The sequence below is a fragment of the Suncus etruscus genome, chromosome 17 (assembly GCF_024139225.1).
Source record: "Suncus etruscus isolate mSunEtr1 chromosome 17, mSunEtr1.pri.cur, whole genome shotgun sequence".
In the NCBI taxonomy this organism is placed as follows: domain Eukaryota; kingdom Metazoa; phylum Chordata; class Mammalia; order Eulipotyphla; family Soricidae; genus Suncus; species Suncus etruscus.
This window is the reverse complement of record NC_064864.1, coordinates 1,771,781-1,791,264: the sequence shown is the minus strand read 5'-3', so window position 1 is coordinate 1,791,264 and position 19,484 is coordinate 1,771,781. Positions and strand designations below refer to the sequence as shown.

At 48.9% G+C, this 19,484-nt stretch overlaps 1 protein-coding gene across 1 annotated transcript in view; it reads left to right on the top strand.

Moving 5' to 3' along the window:
* Positions 1-19,283, top strand: part of MYPN (myopalladin) — a 63,736-nt gene extending 44,453 nt beyond the window's left edge. Inside the window, exons 8-19 of the mRNA XM_049764556.1 lie at positions 584-700; positions 1,792-2,044; positions 4,287-4,907; positions 5,661-5,799; positions 7,079-7,300; positions 8,924-9,073; positions 11,215-11,297; positions 12,884-13,010; positions 15,063-15,270; positions 15,693-15,858; positions 18,265-18,398; positions 19,114-19,283. Of these exons, the coding sequence (XP_049620513.1) occupies positions 584-700; positions 1,792-2,044; positions 4,287-4,907; positions 5,661-5,799; positions 7,079-7,300; positions 8,924-9,073; positions 11,215-11,297; positions 12,884-13,010; positions 15,063-15,270; positions 15,693-15,858; positions 18,265-18,398; positions 19,114-19,283 (2,390 nt within the window). The remainder of the gene's footprint in view (positions 1-583; positions 701-1,791; positions 2,045-4,286; positions 4,908-5,660; positions 5,800-7,078; positions 7,301-8,923; positions 9,074-11,214; positions 11,298-12,883; positions 13,011-15,062; positions 15,271-15,692; positions 15,859-18,264; positions 18,399-19,113) is intronic.
* The last annotated feature ends 201 nt before the right edge of the window (positions 19,284-19,484 follow it).

Below are 19,484 nucleotides of genomic sequence, written 5' to 3'. Positions count from 1 at the left end.
AGAATATATAACAGCAAATCTTACACAGTGATATTTAAGGTACACGGTGACAATAAATGAGGGCCTTTCCCCATATTGTTTTTTAAGAAAGGCTGGATCAGTTGACACTTTCACCAGCAGTGGTTGTTTTGGTTTGTTTTAGTTTTGGGGCCACACCCAGTAGTGTTCAGGGGTTACTCTGTCTCTGTGCTCAGAAATTACTCCTGGCAAGGTTAGGGGACCGTAGGGAATGCAAGGATCGAACTCGAGTCAGCCACGTGCAAGGTAAGCATCCTACCCGCTGTACTATCGCTCTGGTCCCTTTTTGTGTTTCTTAAATGTTTTTTCCTTTGTTTCTATTTTTATGATATGGATCGATAATACTAGAAGATAATTTGAGATTACATCGTGTACAATATACCACATTGGCGTAAAATCTGCTTAACTATAGTCTACCTAGGATTGTTAGTTCTACATCCTTTGCTGATGGTCATTTCATTTGGACTAATTGTTTGAATGAAATAGAATTACTCGCTTGTGGCTTTTACAAGGTCATCATGTGATGATGGAATTGGTAAATTCCACTTCTATCTTTCGTCTTTAGAAGAGATTTGCACTCTGGTCATAGCGGAAGTCTTCGCAGAAGATTCCGGGAGCTTCACTTGTACTGCGAGCAACAAATACGGAACGGTATCATGCGTGGCCCAATTAGACGTGAGAGGTGAGAGCTCCTAAATATTGGGAAAACCGGATCATGACTTTGAAATGCAGAGGAAGAGCCTGTGCTTCCCTTCCTTTTTGTTTCAAAGAGGATGCGAGCTTGATTCTTTATTTAAAAAAAAAAGAAAGAAAGAAAGAAAAGAAAAGATGGGGCTGGAGAGATAGCATGGAGGTAAGGTGTTTGCCTTGCAAGCAGAAGGCCATTGGTTTGAATCCCGGCATCCGTATGGTCCCCTGAGCCTGCCAGGAGTGACCCAAAACAAACAAACAAACAGACTAGAATCACTGAAGGAAATGTTCTTGGACTATTTGCACCTGCAAATTTATTATGGCATTTATCGACATTACTGCACCTGTGACCCTGCTGTATCTATTCCGCCCTTCAGCAGCCTTTCCAAAATGGTGCTTAGATTTTCCACTTACAGCTTTCCTGGTATCCTCGGCATTCTTTAATAATAGCCTGGATGATGCTGTTTACATTTTCATTTGTTACCATATAAAAAAAAGTGTTTTACATTCCCACCAAAGTAGGAAAATGTTTTTTGGGTTTGTATTTTTTTTTTCTTGGTGTTTTGGTTTTGCTTTGGTTTTGTTTGGTTTGGTTTTTGGGTCACACCCGGCGGCACTCAGGGCTTACTCCTGGCTGGCTCCGAGGTCAGAAATGGCCCTGGCAGGCTGGGGGACCCTATGGGATGCCAGGACTCCATCTGTCCTGGGTCCGATTCTTGCAAGGCCAGCAGCACCCTATGGCTGTGCGCTCTCTCCAGCCCCGAGAAAGGTTTGCATTTCATCTGTTGCGATGCAACAAAGTTGTGTCCATTCCCACCCAAAGTAGGAACATTTCCATGTCCACTTGTCACTTTTTGTATTTACTGCAATGCAACAAAGTTGACATCTCACACCGAGGTAGGAACATGCTCGCGCGTTCGGGGTCCCGGGAGACCTCTGTCCCCAGGCAGCCACGTCGTGTCCCTCTTCCCGCCCAGAGCTGCCAGTCCTTTCCCTGGGCGTCCTGCCCTGGTCGATGGGCTCGGGGTCCCCGCCCGTTTTCCCGGCCCCAGCCCCGCGTTCAAGGCCCGTCTCGCCCCCCAGGCAGCGAGGCGCTGGGCAGCAACGGGGCGCCGCGCTCGGCCGCCTCCAGCCCGCCGCCGCCCCGGCCCAAGCTCGAGGGCGTCCTGGTCAGCCGCCACGAGCCCCGCTCCGGCGCCAGGGCCGGCCTCCGCGTGCACTTCGACCTGCCCGACGACCCAGACCGCGCCGCCCGCAGCGACGCCTCCGACGGGCCCGACGCCGAGCCCGCCTCGCCCGGCAAGGAGCCGCCGCCCGTCCTGGCCAAGCCCAAGCTGTGAGTCCGGCGGGCAGCGCGGTCCCTGGGCGCTCCCGGGGGAGGGAGGGAGGGAGGGAGGAAGGAAGGAGGGAGGAAGAAGGAAGGAAGGAAGGGAGGGAGGGAGGGAGGGAGGAAGGAAGGAAGGAAGGAAGGAAGGAAGGAAGGAAGGAAGGAAGGAAGGAAGGAAGGAAGGAAGGAAGGAAGGAAGGAAGGAAGGAAGGAAGGAAGGAAGGAAGGAAGGAAGGAGGAAGGAAGGAAGGAAGGAAGGAAGGAAGGAAGGAAGGAAGGAAGGAAGGAAGGAAGGAAGGAAGGAAGGAAGGAAGGAAGGAAGGAAGAAGGAAGAAAACAGAAATTGGGGCAAGTGGCAGGATGTTTGCCTTGCACGTGGCTGATCCAGGACGAACCTCGGTTCAATCCCCGGTGTCCCATATGGTCCTCGAACCAGGAGCAATTTCTGAGCAGACAGCCAGAGTAACCCCTGAGCACCACCGGGTGTGGCCCAAAAACCAGGAAAAAAAAAAAAAGATTTCTGTCATTCATGGCTCCATAGCAGAGGGCCCCATATCCATTCCCATATCCGCCTGTTGCCTGCCCCTTTTCAGAAAGTAAATCATTCAAGGTCCCCACCAATCGACCTTATTTAAGCAAACCAACAGAAAGTGACCCCCAAATTGTACCATCATTCCAGCGTAACCCCAAGAGAGAGGTTGGGGAGCAGTTGGGGAACTCTGCTCTAAAGCATTCATCCCCCTTCTGCCTCCATCTCACCAGCTTCTTCCCTGGGGTCCTTACGATTTGAGGTGGCTGTCACACCAGCGTTTGAAGTAACAGCCAGGGCAAATAGATGTAAATCCTGTTGTCCAACTTCTTTAAAAACAAAACAAAACATTAGTTTATTTATTTATTTATTTGGTCACACCGGCAGTGCTCAGGAGTTCCTCTTGGCTCCGCACACAGAAATCACTCCTGGCGGGCTCAGGGGATCATATGGGATGCTGGGAATCGAAGCCAGGTCCATCCCAGGTCTGCCCCATGCAAAGCAAATGCCTTACCACTGCGCTATTGCTCCGGCGCCTATCTATCCTATTTTAGAAGTTCCCAGGGCAACAGGAAATGAACAGCTTTTAGACTATAGCAATTTTATAACAGACCATCTTTTATGGAGGTGCCTTTCAGTTCTGCTTGCTCTGAGGAGGTTTGGGTCAAACCCCAGAGCCTGTACCCTCGATGCAGAACATGAGGCGCTTCACTTGTCGCTTGAGCCACATCCCCAAGCCCTGGAACTGTTTCGAAGTAGAGTGTTCTGGGCCTTGTGAGCCAGTCAGGCTTTCTTCGGGGAAGTTTGTTCTTTCATGGCACTACGTGCCTCCAACATTGACTACTGGTAAGAGATCTCTGTGAGGTAAAGCAACCACTGGTCATGTGTGTGGTCCTGTTTCTGAGACGGGATGGGGAGGCCAGGCTCGGCAATTTCCGCTCTCAAAGGAGGCCCCAGCGAGGAGGACAGGTCTTGGCTTGGAGAATTCAGCCCCCTTTAGCCGGTCACAATCTACATGGGGGGGGGGGCGGAGAGAGCACAGTGGTAGGGAGTTTGTCTTGCATTCAGTCAACCCAGGAGAAATCCAGTTCAATTCCCAGCATTCCATATGGTCCCCCAGCCTGCCAGGAGTGATTCCTGAGCATAGAGCCAGAGGAACCCCTGAGTACTACTGGGTGTGGCCCCCAAACCAGTCAATCAATCAATAAAGTTTAAAAAAATGCACATGAGGCTGACGGAGCTCAATGCTTTGTCCCTGAGTGAAAATACCGACTGTGGGCCTCAGAACTCTGAGCACCCCCAATCTCAGAACTTGGGGCCTTCATCCCAAGAGGATCCTGGTTTCTCTTTCTTCTTCCTCCTCTCTAACCTTGGGCCATACCGTAACATAACCAGCGCCATGATGTAGGAACACAAAGAGGCCGGCTCCTCAAGTGAACCATCAAGTGAACCTCAAGTGAACCAAAGTGGGGGGCCTTTCCCTTAGCACTGCCTGGGACACAGCCCCAGGGAGGGAAGACCCACAACTCGGAGCTGGATTTGCTGCCACTGTTGTTGTTTTGTGCGTGTGTGTGTGTTGTGTTCTCATGAACAAAAGATGCAAAGCATCTGTCCTCTGAAGGGCGAGGCCTCTGCTGATGAACTTTCCTTTTTCTCTCTGTCCTGTCTTGTGCATGTTGTACACATGTGTGCGCACACGTGTGTGTGTGTGTGTGTGTGCAGTGATTCCACTCAGCTCCAACAACTCCACAACCAAGTCCTCCTGGAGCAGCAGTCACAGGTGCCATCCCCTCTGTCCCCCAAGGAGTTTTCTTTCAACTCAAACCCCGCTGTTGCCCCCCTGGCCGTGACACTGTCCAGCAAGCAGGTGAAGGCCCCTACTTCTTCTTCGTCATCGTCTTTGTCATCGTCCTCGTCACCCCAGACCTTCACTGCGGCCAGACCCAAGCACTTCTTCCCCTCCGTGAGCACCAGCAGTGCCAGCGAGCCCCTGTTCCCCCTGGGCAGCACCCCCCAAGTCATTCAGAGGACGGCGAGCAAGGAAGACCTCTCGGGGTCCCAGCCCCCCCTGCAGACCAAACCACTGGGTGGGGCTTCTAGCCTGAATGAGGCCCCCCTTCCGGGACCCCCAGAGCCAGCAGCTGCACGACTGACTTTCTCTATGCCCTCTGTGCCCACCGTGCCCGCCGGAACCCAGTTCCAGCCCCGCTGCGTGTCCCCCTCGCCCGTCTCCCCCACCAGCCGCATCCAAAACCCGGTGGCCTTCCTCAGCTCAGTGCTGCCCTCTCTCCCCGCCGTGCCCCCCACCAATGCCATGGGGCTGCCTCGAAAGGCGCCTACCATGTAAGTGTCGCTGGGGTTGCTGGGTGCAAATGCCATCGGTTAAGAGGGGACTTTTTGGGGGGGGCGGAGAGATAGCACAGCGGTAGGGCATTTGCCTTGCATGTGGCTGACTTGGGATCCCCAGCATCCCATGTGGTCCCCCAAGCCAGGCGAGATTTCTGAGCTCAGAGCCAGGAGTAACTCCTGGGTGCCACCACGTGTGGCCCAAAAAAACTAACTCAAGAGGGACTTTGGTCTCAAGTACCTTGGTCTGGGACTGGACTCTTGTATACAAGACTCCAAGGTCATCCTATTTTCAGTCCAATATTTGGGGGCAAAGGGCATGATTGTGTTAAAGGATTTTGAGTCTTTGGGCCACACCTGCTCAGGGCTCACTTGTGGTTCTATGGATAGAGATCACCCCTGCCGGGAATTATATGTGGTACCCAGGTTTGATCTAGGGTTGGTCGAGTGCAAGGTGATGGATGACCTTACACCCTTGTACTATCTCCCACTCTGGTCCCAGATTTTCGCATCTTTATGTGTTGAAATTTAAGATTCTCGAGCGAGGAATTCCGATTTTGCACACAAGTTGTACCCCACAAGGGCAATGACTTCTGGGGCCTAAGTGATATTTCAGCCATCTGATTTCTAGACTTTTGTACAATGACCAATGTGCTTAATGATCATACAAGTATATATAAATACATATTATATCAATAATATGATGCATAATATAAACAAATATAAATTTTATTGTGAACATTTTAATAGACCTTCCCAGGGATTAATGAAGAAAAACACCAAGTCTGCTCAACCAGTAAATGACAACCACATCCGTGAAGCCAAGAACGCCGTGATTCTGGACTTGGGGAGAAAGCTGAATTTCAGTGACGTCAAGTCAAACCAGCAGGTAAGGTCGTTGGGTTGGTTTCATCTGTTGGGATTCCTTCCTCCCTTCCTCCCTCCAGACCTTTCTTCTTCCTTCTTTCTTTTCTTCCTTTCTCTTACTTCTTTCTCTTCTTTTTCTTTTCTTTTATTCTCTTTTCTTTATCTTTTCTTTCTTTCACTCCTTTCTTTCTCTTCTTTCTTTTTTCTTCTTCCTTTTTTCTCTTTTCTTTATTTCTTTCTCTTCTTTCTTTCTTTCTTTCTTTTTTTTTTTTTTGGTTTTTGGGTCTCACCCGGCAGTGCTCAGGAGTTACTCCTGGCTCCATGCTCAGAAGTCGCTCCTGGCGAGCACGGGGGACCATATGGGACGCCGGGATTCGAACCGATGACCTTTTGCATGAGAGGCAAACGCCTTACCTCCATGCTATCTCTCTGGCCCCGTCTCTTCTTTCTTTCTTTCTCTTCTTTTTATCTTTCTTTTTCCTTTCTTCTTTCTTTCTTTCTTTCTTTCTTTCTTTCTTTCTTTCTTTCTTTCTTTCTTTCTTTCTCTTTTCTCTTTCTCTTCTTTTTTTTTTTTTTTTTTTTTTTTTTTTTGGTTTTTTGGGTCACACCCGGCGGTGCTCAGGGGTTACTCCTGGCTGTCTGCTCAGAAATAGCTCCTGGCAGGCTCAGGGGACCATATGGGACACCGGGATTCGAACTAACCACCTTTGGTCCTGGATCGGCTGCTTGCAAGGCAAACACCGCTGTGCTATCTCTCCGGGCCCTTCTCTTCTTTTTTTTTTCTGGTTTTGGTTTTTGGGTCACACCCACCAGCACTCAGGGGCCACTCCTGGTTCTACGCTCAGAAATGACTCCTGGCTATCTCAGGGGACCATATGGGATGCTGGGACTCGAACCACCGTACTTCTGCATGCAAGGAAAACACCCTGCCTCCATGCTATCTCTCTGGACCCCTCTTTCTCTTCTTTTATCTTTCTTTCTTTCTTTCTTTCCCTCTTTTATTTTTTCTTTCTTTCTCTCTCTCTTCCTTCCTTCCTTCATTTCTTCCTTCCTTCTTCCTTCCTTTTTTCCCCCTTGTTTTGAGGCCATACCTTGTGATATTCATGGGTTACTCCTAGCTCTGCACTCAGGAATTACTCTGGCAGTGCTCATATGATCATATGGGATGCCAAAGATTGAACCTGAGTTAGCCATGTGCAAGGCGAGCAAGCGCCCTACCTGCTGTACTCTCACTTTGGCCCCAGGTACCTTCTTTCCTACCTGCATAAAATTAAATTGAGCGTTATTCGCTATTTTGCCAGGAGTACAAAATTTCAAACTTCGAGCAGAGGCTGATGAATGAGATCGAGTTTCGCCTGGAGCGGACCCCCGTGGATGAGTCGGATGATGAGGTCCAGCACGAGGAGATCCCCACGGGCAGGTGCCTGGCCCCCGTCTTTGACAAAAGACTCAAGCACTTCCGGGTCACGGAAGGCTCCCCAGTCACATTCACCTGCAAGATTGTGGGGATCCCGGTGCCAAAGGTGAGGGCAATAAGGCAGGCGGTGGGCCAGTGACTAGCACAGAGCCAAAACTAGTGTCTCCGGGAATGTCCTTTCAGGTTCCAGTGAAGTATCTACAGCAGGAATAAAAACCAGTATGGGGGGGGGGGGTCTTGAAAATAATTTATTATGATTCTTGCATCAGCAAGCCAAGTACATGGCGGAGAAAAGGAGAGAAAAGACAAAAAAAAAAACAGTATTAAAGAATTAGCAAAGCCCATATAATTTGACTTCAAATACCATCATTAAAATAATCTTTAAACAACTCTCTCCATGGGGGCCAGAGCGATAGATAGCACAGCAGTAGGGCATTTGCCTGGCACGCAGCCAACCTAGGACAGACCTGGGTTTGATTCTCAGCATCCCATATGGTCCCCCAAGCCAGGAGAGATTTCTGAGCAGAGAGCCAGGAGTAAGCCCTGAGCACTGCCAGGTGTGACCCAAAAACCAAAACCAAAGCAAACAAAAACAGCTCTCCCCATCCTAAAAAAGACACAGTAAGTTGGAATTTTAATAAAATGTAAGGTAGATTTTGGGGAGCCCGCAAGATCTCTCAACAATCTGTTACAGGCTTTTAATATGGAAAGCCCAGTTCTAGACCCACTTCTGTGTGGTTCCCATGAATATACCCCTCACACAGTGCCCGGTGTGCCCCACAAGGTAACAGTTTATCAATTAAACTCAATTAAAAAAATAAAAAAAAAGATGTGGGCCAGAGAGATAGCTTAAAATGCTGAAGCACAGGCTTGGCACACAGCACCCCCAGGTTCAGCGCCCAACACACACGGTCCCTCCAGCTTGGCCAAGAGCAACATCCAACCACTGCCAGGAGCGACTTCCCAAAGTGGGAGCAGCTCTGAGCCCACAAGATGTAGCCAAAACAAACAAACAAACAACAAAACAAATGAACATTAAAAATAAACAGTCGATTTCTTAGTCAGGAAGATTCCTTTTTTGGGGTTCTTGATTATCCAACCATAAAACTTACCAAATGGATTTTGTTCCCCGAATTTTCTTTTACATTTATTGACTATCCAAGTTGCCCATGTGAGAGTCATATCTGTACGGTTATTATTAGCTCAGAAAGTGCCGGAAAAGTGGCTGTTATCATTGGCGTTGGAAGCATCTTCTGAGTCACCAGGTTTCTTGGCAGCCAACGAGTGGCAAGGAAGGATTTACACCTGGGGTCGCTACAAGGGGGCCTCTAAACGCTCCTTTCGCTAACAATAACTTGCTTGGCGTTATTAGGTTCAGTCCAGGAACCCATAAGTGCGGAGGAGGGTGATGCCCCGGGCCTCACCTGCCACCCCTCACCTCTGAGACTTTTGCATGCTTCAACATGCTCAGGGGAGCATGGGATGCTAGAGATCCAACCACTGTGCAAGAGGTTCATGCAAGACAAGCACCCTAAGACTTTACAAGCTCTGTGTCCCTGCTGCACTGCTTTTAATGCTTAATTTCTTAATATAATCCATGAATTTCCCCAAGTGCTTTCCAGGCTAGCAGGGCCGACAGTCCACCGTTGCCCCACTTTGCTCCCAATTCCACGGTCATCCAAACTCAAAGAAAATGGTGCCTATTTTTCTCGATGACCTTTCGTTTCAGGTTTACTGGTTCAAAGACGGAAAACAGATTTCAAAGAGGAATGAGCACTGCAGGATGAGGCGCGAAGGAGACGGGACTTACTCTCTGCACATCGAGTCCACCACCAGTGACGACGACGGCAACTACACCATCATGGCTGCCAACCCCCAGGTAGCGTTCTCCAGCTGCTCCACAGTGTAGCATGCCAGACTTGCCTGGGTGGGTGGCATCCCCCCCCCCCCCCCGGGAAGGACGCCTGCAGACGTGCAGCTTCCTAGAATGGCTGAGGGAAATGAAGAAGACACGTTGTGATTGGAAATAATTGCAGCACCTTATCACAACTTAATACACCAGTTTGGCCTTCAATCCTCAGCTTTCATGTTTGTGTTGTTGTTGTTGTTGTTGTTGTTGTTGTTTTAGTTTGGGGTCCACATTCGGTGGTGCTGAAGGTGGCTCTGCATTCAGAAATCACTCCTGGCAGGCTCGGGGACCATATGGGATGCCAGGGATGGAATCTAGGTTGGCCATGTGCAAGGCAAATGCTCTCCCCACTGTGCTATCTCTCTAGCTCTTCATCCCTTCAGTCTTTTTTTTTTTTTTTTTTTTTTTTTGTGGCTTTTGGGTCACACCCGGCAGTGCTCAGGGGCCACTCCTGGCTCCATGCTCAGAAATTGCTCCCGGCAGGCACAGGGGACCATATGGGACGCCGGGATTCGAACCAATGACCTTCTGCATGAAAGGCAAACGCCTTACCTCCATGCTATCTCTCCGGCCCCATCCCTTCAGTCTTTATCAAATAAAATGATAGTATCTATTCTCTATGTTTCTGTCCTATATCTAGTGGACTGATTAGTGTGTTTGTCATTGTCTAGAAAAGTCAATCAATCATTCTACTAAAGAATGCTTGTTGGGGGGCCGGGTAGGTGGCGCTGGAGGTAAGGTGTCTGCCTTGCAAGCGCTAGCCAAGGAAGGACCTCGGTTCGATCCCCCGGCGTCCCATATGGTCCACCCAAGCCAGGGGCGATTTCTGAGCACATAGCCAGGAGTAACCCCTGAGCGTCAAACGGGTGTGGCCCAAAAACCAAAAAAAAAAAAAAAAAAAAAGAATGCTTGTTGGTTTTGTTCTCTGGAACAATTCTTTATAAAGATTTATTAGTAGCCGCTGAATTCACAATATCTTCTGCAAGGGAGTTAAATTGAGATACCAGGAGCCAAGAATTAGCTCAAAGGACTTAGTAGGCCTGCAGATCCTTTGAATTTTCTGAGTTCCATTCCCAGCACTGCATGGTTCCCCAGCGCTGCTGAGTGTTGTTCCCCAGAAATAAAAAGAAAAGGGAAGTTAAAAAAATTTAGTTCCCCTTTCTGAATGAGAGCAATACTTAGCAATTCCCCTAAAACATAGCATAATAAAGGCCTTCAACTACTATGAAAACAGGAACAACAGAACAGTCATTTCTATTTTCATCTACTCTTCTTTTAAAATGTTAGCCCTGAACAGAACCTCTATTGTAAAAAGAGTTTAAACTATCTTTTTATTTTGTTTTCCATTTTTTGGTTTTTGGGTCACACCCAGCAGCGTTCAGGGGTTACTGCTGGCTCTATGCTCAGAAATCGCTCCTGGCAGGCCTGGGGGACCATATGGGATGCCGGGATTTGAACCACCATCCTTCTGCATCTAAGGCAAATTCCCTACCGCTGTGCTATCTCTTCGGCCCTAAACTATCCTTTTTTCTGTATGGCTGCACATAATACTCCATATGTAAGAATTCAGATTTTTTTTGTTTTGTTTTTGGGCCACACTCATTTGATGCTCAGGGGTTACACTCCTGGCTAAGCGCTCAGAAATTGCCCCTGGCTTGGGGGGACCATATGGGATGCTGCGGGATCGAACCGTGGTCCTTCCTTGGCTAGCGCTTGCAAGGCAGACACCTTACCTCTAGCGCCACCTCACGGGCCCCAGAATTCAGATTTTTCTAAGCTGTGCTTTGTTCACTTATATCTCAAAAATGAAGGTCACGGGCCAGGGATGTGGCTCGGTGACAGAGCCTCACATGTGTGACTTGAGTACCTGGCACCAGGCCCCCAAACACAGCCTGGCATGTGTCCACTCACAAAGGAAAAGGAAGAGAAAGAAGCAAACAAAACTCGCCACAATATTCTCGTTCATTTACATTTATTTTGAAATCTAGTCCCTTCTCTGTGGAAAAAAATTGTAATAACCAAAAGGCTCAAAATGTTCTGATCCAGAAAAGTTTAAATAAATTTTTAAAAAAGGTGACATTGTATTTTAATCTTAATTTTCTGTTTCTCAGGGGAGAATCAGCTGTTCCGGTCACTTAATGGTGCAGACTTTGCCCATTCGCAGTCGGCTCACAGCTGATAGTCAGTCTCACAGGTAAACGAGAAGGATCTTCTTCTCCGGCTACTCCAAGAGTCCCCACAAACAAAGAACATTAAAATATTGGGGTACAATATTGCTGAAAGTGCCATTAGCAACCCAGGAGAGCTTTTTGCAGTACAGAACTCCAGGCCCCAACCTAAACCGTCTGGATCAGAATCTCTATTTTAGGGGCCAGAGCAATAGTATATAAGGTAGGACAGTTTTTTGTTTTTGCACCCAGCCAACTTGGGTCCAATCCTTGGCATCCCATATGGTCCCCCAAGCCTGCCAGGAGTGATTTCTGAGCACAGAGCCAAGAGAAGCCCCTGAGTGCTGCTGGGTGTTCCCCTCTTCCCAAAGAAAAAGAAAAAATAAAGAACTGCCAGGAGTAATTCCTGAGCACAGAGCCAGGTGTAACCCCAGAACATCTCCCTGTATTGCCTCAAAACAAATGAACAAAATTTATATGTATTATTTGGGGAGTAGGACTCCAGGCCACACACAGCGGTGCTCAGGGACTACTCCTGGCTCTATGCTCAGGGGTAACTTTGGCACTGCTCAGAGAACCATATTCAGAGCCAAGAATAGACCTGGGCTCTACCACGTGTGAGGCACCTCACCTCCTGTGTTCTCTCTCTGAGCCCAGAATATATATATTTTATCTTTGGGGAAAGGGATGCTCCCTTGCAGTGCTCAGGAGAGCCACGGATCCAGCTGAGTGTCTGTTTAGTACAAGGGCCAGAGGATATTATGTTGGTTAGGCCCGCAGGTAAGCAGCTGCCTGGGCCACAGACCAATGTAATCTCAGGAGTCAGTCCCCAAATACAATTAACTGCTACATTTATCTCTCAACCCCCAGAAACTTATTTTTGGGGGCCACATACAGCAACACTCAGAGACTCCTCCTGACCTGGAGCGATTTCTGAGTGCAGAGCCAGGAGGAACCCCTGAATACCACCAGGTGTGGTCCCCCAAAAACCAAAACAAAACAAAAATCACTCCTGGCAGGTTCGGGGGACCATATGGAATGCCTGGAATAGAACCCCAGTCCATCCCAGGTCAGCCACATGCAAGGCAAACGCCCTACCACTGTGTTATCTCTCTGGCCCCAGAAACTTTATTTTAATATGTCATCTCATAATCCTCTTTTTATTTAGCTTTTAAAAATATCCTAATTTGGATACATAGTTTCAATAGTGTTAATATTTATTTATTGTTTTTGGGGGGTGTTTTGTTTTGTTTAGGGGCCACTCTTGGCTCTGCTCAGGGCTTTCTTCTAGTTTTGTGCTCAGTGATCTCTCCTAATGGGACTCAGGGGACCCTATGGGGTGCTGGAAGTTTAACCCAAGTTGTCCATGCGCAAGGCAAATGCCCTCCCTGTTATATCATCTCTCTGAGCCCTAAAAGCCTGTTTATTTGATTATGGTGAACCAGTCTGCAGTGCAGACTCTTCCCACATGGCTTTAGTGGTCCAACAACCTCTTTTTTTCTCCCCTCTCTCCAAAACCATGTTCTCCAAGCTCTGATCCCATACTGCATGCCTGTTGCTGAAGTGTGAGAGTGGTTTCCATGGTCATGCTTTTGCATGTTTGCTGTTTTAGAGGAAGATCCCGGGGGCAAGAACGAGACAAGGAGCCCCTTCAGGAGCGGTTTTTCAGGCCACATTTCCTGCAGGCGCCCGGGGATATGGTCGCTCACGAGGGTCACCTCTGCCGGCTGGATTGCAAGGTAGGCTCACACCACCGGTCTTGGTCCCGGGGTCTGTTAGATTTGGGGTGTGTTTGTATTTGTTTTATTTGTTTGTGTTGTGAAGGGTTTTTTTTTTTTTTTTTTGGAGGGGGAGCAATACCAAGTGATGTGTAGTGGCACAAACAGTAGGGCATCTGCCTTGTCCGAGCTAGCCTAGGATGGACCATTGTTCAATCCCCCAGCGTCCCAAATGGTCCCCCAAGTCAGGAGCAATTTCTGAGCGCAGAGCCAGGAGTGACCCCTGAGCATCAACGGGTGTGGCCCCCAAACCAAAAATCAAAAATCAAAAAGGGAAGAGAAAATACAGCACGGTTGACCCTGGTTTGATCCTCTGAGCCCCACCAGAAGTGATCCCTGAGCACAGAGGCAGGAGTAATCCTTGAGCACAGCCAGCTCTAGCTCAATACCTACACCCCCAAAACTGTATTTTGACCCAGATTCACTCATAATTTTATGTTAGACAAGAATAACGAAGACTTAAGAAGCCACACCCAGCAATGCTCAAGGGTTACTCCTGGCTCTGCACTCAGGAATCACTCCTGGCAGTGCTCGGGGGACTGTTGGGGATGCATGATGGAAACCAGGTTGGCTGTGTGCTATTTTTCCTCCCCTCAGACAAGGCTTTAGGTATGTTGCTCACATATTTAAGAATTAAGAGGTCACCGAAAGCAAGGAGAAGGCAGAGCTCGAAACCACTGGCTACATGCTTTCCCTTTTATTTTTATTTATTTATTTTTTCTTCTTGGTTTGTAAGCAATTTTAATTAAAAAATTTTTAAATTGCGGGGACAAAGAGATAGCACAGCGTGTTTGCCTTGCAAGCAGCCGATCCAGGACCTAAGGTGGTTGGTTCGAATCTCAGTGTCCTATATGGTCCCCCGTGCCGGCCAGGAGCTATTTCTGAGCAGATAACCAGGAGTAACCCTGAGCATCGCCGGGTGTGGCCCAAAAACCAAAAAAAAAGAAACAAAAAACAAAAAACAAAAAAAATAAAACAAAAAAAGAAATTTAAATTGTGTCATCATGAGACCTACAATTAGAAAGTTGTTGAGTTTCAGTCCTACAATGTCCAACACCTATCGTTAAGACACATTTGCTGCCACCAAATTCCCCAGTTTCCCTCCCACCCCTTCCTCTATCCTGCATTTATAATAAACTCTCTCTTCCTCTTTCCTTCTTTTCCTTTTAGACACTATTTTTCTTTTCTTTTCTTTTTTTTTTTTTTTTGATTTTTTGGGCCACACCCAGTAATGCTCAGGGGTTACTCCTGGCTATGTGCTCAGAAGTTGCTCCTGGCTTGGGGGACCATATGGGACACCAGGGGATCGAACCTCGGTCCGTCCAAGGCTAGCACAGGCAAGGCAGGCACCTTACCTTTAGCGCCACCGCCCGGCCCCTAGACACTATTTTTCAACATTATTACTGAAAAAGTATCATCCAGAACAATTTATCTCCTTTTGGCACCTAGTTCTCATTCAGAGTGACCATTTCCAAATATTGTTTATCGTAGCGGTCCCTTCTTTGTCCTAAATGTAAACTATTATTAAATCTTGTTTTGTTTTGTTTTTGTTTTGGGGCCACGCCTGGTGGTGGTTAGGGGTTACTCTTGGCTTTGTGCTCAGAAATCACTCCTGGCAGGCTCAGGGACCATATGAGACACCAGGGGATTGAACCCAGGTCTGTCCTGGATCAGCCGTGTGCAAGGCAAACGCCCTACCACCGTGCCATCACTCCGGCCCCATTATTATTAAATCTTGCATAAAACGGACTCTGCCTGGATCACTGGAACTGCGTCTGATCTCTTGAGTGCCACTAGGAGTGCTCCACACGGAAGCTCCTGGGATCACTCATCATGCAGACTCCACTTGCCCTGACCCCCCCCCAAAGAAAGTGTGGGTGTTTTCTCTCACAATTTGGTTGGTGCCAGATGAGTCTGGAGAATGTAGTAAGTAGCCCTCGACAAAAAAAATATCCCAGTGTACCTGCCTCTGTCCGTGTGTCACTGTGTGACGGCTGTCCTGTCATTTGCCAGGTGAGTGGCTTGCCACCCCCTGACCTGTCCTGGCTGCTCAACGGGCACCCTGTGCTGCCGGATGCCTCCCACAAGATGCTGGTGAGGGAGACAGGTGTCCACTCACTGCTCATCGACCCACTCACGCAGCGCGACGCGGGGACCTACACGTGTGTGGCCACCAACAAGACTGGGCAGAATTCCTTCAGCCTGGAGCTCACGGTAGTGGGTAGGTCTTGTTGCTGATATTCCCGAGTATCAGTCATTCCAGAGTCGCTGTCCAACAATGCAAAGCATAAGACACACACACACACACACACACACACACACACACACACACACACACACACACACACTGAGTTCCCACCACGTCCAGCAATAGTTTCTCCTTCACTGGAATAATGACTGTGTTTCCTTCGTGACTTGCAAATATATCTCAGCAAGCTAAAAACATAGCCTGGTGCTGTGTACATGTGTATTTTAGACACTCAATAAATGGGGGGGTTCTTGTATGAATGAGGCAATCCATCAATTATCACTGCAGTACCCCATTTCTAGGCTCTGTCCCTGGGCAAATTACTGTGCCAACAAAAACAAAGAAGCCCTCTTTCAGTTTTGTTTGTACACAAGAATCATCCTTCTCTCCCTCAGCCAAAGAAGTGAAGAAGGCACCCATGTTCCTGGAAAAGCTGCAAAATTGCGGGGTTCCCGAGGGCCACCCCGTGCGACTGGAGTGCCGAGTGGTCGGCATGCCGCCCCCTGTGTTCTTCTGGAAGAAGGACAACGAGACCATCCCGTTCACCAGAGAGAGAGTCAGGTACTGCCCCGCCAGAGCACCAAGCCCCGAGACCCCCCGGCTAAGACCCCAGGCTCAGGGACTGCTGGGTCTTTCACATCAGCTTTGGGGCCTCTGACCCTGGCTTCTCTCAAGTGGCTTAATTCAAGCGAATTTCCTCCACATTTTATGTATCAAGCAGCTTGCTCTATGAATAACCCAGATTTATCCTGTTGGGTATTGGGGTCACACTTGACCGTGCTCAGGGGCCATTCCTGGCTCTGTGCTCGAGAGGCCCCCTGGCAGTGCTAGAAGGAACCGACCAAAGTTGGTTATCTGCAAGGCAAGCACCTTTCTTCCTGTGCCGACTCTCTGGCCAGGATCCCACCATTTATTTTTTTCTGTGGATGCAGATCAAACCCAGGGTCAGACACATGTGAGGCACACGTGAAGCCTTAGTTTGGAGACCTGGAGATGTGGCTCGGTGGTAGGGCATTTGTCTGAGTTGTGTGAGGCCTTGGGTTTCTATTCCCAGGACCACATGGTTCCCTGAGCACTGTTGGGGATGACTCCTAAAAAACACAACCACACACAAAAGAAGTCCCTGAACGGGCCCAGAGAGATAGCACAGTGGCGTTTGCCTTGCAAACAGCCGATCCAAGACCAAAGGTGGTTGGTTCAAATCCCGGTGTCCCATATGGTCCCCGTGCCTGCCAGGAGCTATTTCTGAGCAAACAGCCAGGAGTAACCCCTGAGCACCGCTGGGTGTGGCCCAAAAACCAAAAAAAAAAAAAAGTCCCTGAACATCATCAAATGTGCTTCCCCCCCAATATCAAATTTAAAATATAGGATACTTGGGGCTGAAGAGATAGCACAGTGATAGGGCATTTGCATTGACCCAGATTCAATCCTCGGCATCCTGTATGGTCCCCGAGCCTGCCAGGAGTAGTCCCTGAGTGCTACGGGGTATGGCCACAAAACCAAAAAATAGCAAATAAAATAACGTACTTCATAAGATCTTCCATATCTTTTTAGTCATATTAACATGCAAAAAGAAAAAAACCAAAGAAGCCCTCTTTCGCTGTGTATGGACACAAGCCTGAGGGGTATTGTCAGAGAAAACAGGAGAAAAGTGGGTTGTATAATGGCTGGCTGATCACTTTAGGAAAGACCAGCCTGGGGGACCCTTTGTCTGTCTCCGGGTGCCCGTCTGGGTCTGCTTTCCAAGAGCTTCCTCATGAAGTTCTTGCTGAGAGACTGAGGGATCATTCATTTATTCAGAGGAGTTTGGAGGTTGAGGCGCAGTAAGCCCTGGGCCCAGAGCCAGCGTGGTCCAACTCACCTGCCAAAATATAATTTCCCATCGGTTTGGGAGCTGGAGCAGCAGGACAGCCCAGGGGATTTGCCTCGCTCGAATAGGACCCTGGTTCAATCCCCAGCACCAGCCCTGAGCCTGCCAGGAGTGATCCCTGAGCACCACTTGATTTGCCCCAAAAGCAAAGACCAGGAGTCAGACCAAGGGGACACTCCTGGGCTCAGCAATTGTCCTCGAGGAGGAAGGTAGCCATGTTCCTTATAAAAGTCCTTGTTTGCCTTAGAGGGCAACTAAATAGAAATAGAGACAGAAAATAGGGAGAAAAAGTTTTTTTAACATTGACACTTAAATGTTGTCTTTTTGGATGGGAAAATCTAGTTACATGGAAAATTCGCTTATGCATGAATCCCCTATTGATGCTTTAGGAATACCGTTGTCACTCTTCCAGTTCCAACTGGGATCGATTGGATTATTTCTAAAATATTTATCACAGAAGTAATTTACTTTGGGAAATGATATGATTAGAAAATAAGATGTTTTTGGAGAAGAGATGGACATATAATAAAGTCAATCTCCAGATTTGCCTAGAATCCATCCCAGTCACACCTACTAATAACACTATACTATACACACACACACACACACACACACACACACACACACACACACACAATAAAAAAAAAAAAGAGAGAAGCCAGAGAGATAGTACAGCATAGGACATTTGCCTCGCATGCAGCCAATCCAGGATGGATGGTGGTTCAAATCCCAGCATCCCACATGGTCCCCCAAGCCCTCCAGGGGTGATTTCTGAGTGCAGAGCCAGGAGGAACCCCTGAGCACCACGTTGTGACCCAAAACAAAAACAAAAATAAATAGACTTTGCTGTGGCCAATTAAAGTCCCTCTGGTGAGAAGTCCCACTTCAGGAGAGGCCAGACGGAGGCTGGGAGTGGGGGGCAGGCAAGAACAGGCCTAGCTGCTTTGAGGCCATTGGGGTCTCGCTCTCCTTTTCCTGAGGGCCAGGACCGAGCTAGAGCAAGCCTGGCCTACCCCAAGGGTGTTCTGTCACAAGCCCCTTTCCTGCCCCCAGACCCAATCCAGCTCTGCCCTGCTTTTCCTTTTTATCCCCCACAGCATGCACCAGGACACGACGGGCTACGTCTGCCTCTTCATCCAGCCAGCCAAGAAGTCGGACGCGGGCTGGTACACGCTGTCCGCCAAGAATGAAGCCGGCATCGTGTCCTGCACCGCCAGGCTGGACATCTACGGTACGGCCATGCTCGCTGCATCCCTGAACTGCTTCCTTTTTCGTTTGTTTGGGGGCCTCACCCGACGTTGCTCAGGGATTCCTCTTGGCTCTGCACTCAGAAATCACTCCTGGTGGGGCTGGAGAGATAGCATGGAGGTAAGGCGTTTGCCTTTCATGCAGGAGGTCATCGGTTCGAATCCTAGTGTCCCATATGGTCCCCCATGCCTGCCAGGAGCAATTTCTGAGCCTGGAGCCAGGAATAACCCCTGAGCACTGCCGGGTGTGACCCAAAAACCACAAAAAAAAAAAAAAATCACTCCTGGTAGGCTCGGTGAGGGACCATATGACATCATCAGCCCAGAGTCTCTGCTCCTGACTGGCCAGGGGATATCGATTTCTCTCATGCAACTAACTCGAACCCCTCTGAAACATCCTGTTCTGCCCCATCCACAGAGATTTTTTTTGGCTGCCTGCAATCCGCCAGGCATCATGACCCCCTTAATGATAATGTTTCATTGGTTGGGGCTGGAGGGGTAGATAGCACAGCAGGTAGGGCGTTAACCTTGCACACAGCCAACCCAAGTTTGATCCCTGACATCCCCTATGGCCACCTGAACCTGCTAAGAGTCATTTCTGAGCGCAGAGCCAGGGGTAACCCCTGAGCACTACCGGGTGTGGCCCCAAAACCTAAAAATAAAATAAAAAACTAATACCTCATCTTCCCCACCTTCCAGCTCAGTGGCATCAGCAGATCCCAACACCCGTGTCCATCCGGCCCAGCGGCAGCCGCTACGGCTCGCTCACCACCAAGGGGCTCGACATTTTCTCGGCCTTCTCTTCCGTGGAAAGCACGATGGTGTATTCCTGCTCCGCTCGGAGCGTCGTGGAGAGTGACGAGCTCTAGAGGGACGGCTGGGGGAGTGACTGTGGTGCCGGGGGTGTCTAGGCCGGCGGATTCCATCAGTTGGCTCTGAGCTGAGTTCCAGTCGTGCTGAGGCCCAGCAGGAGACGGGCCTGGAGGAAGCCAGCGGGGACTCTTGGAGTCTGGCTGGAAGGAAGATGCAGAGATTTTTATTTTTTTCAGATTCCAGCAAAAATGTGAGAA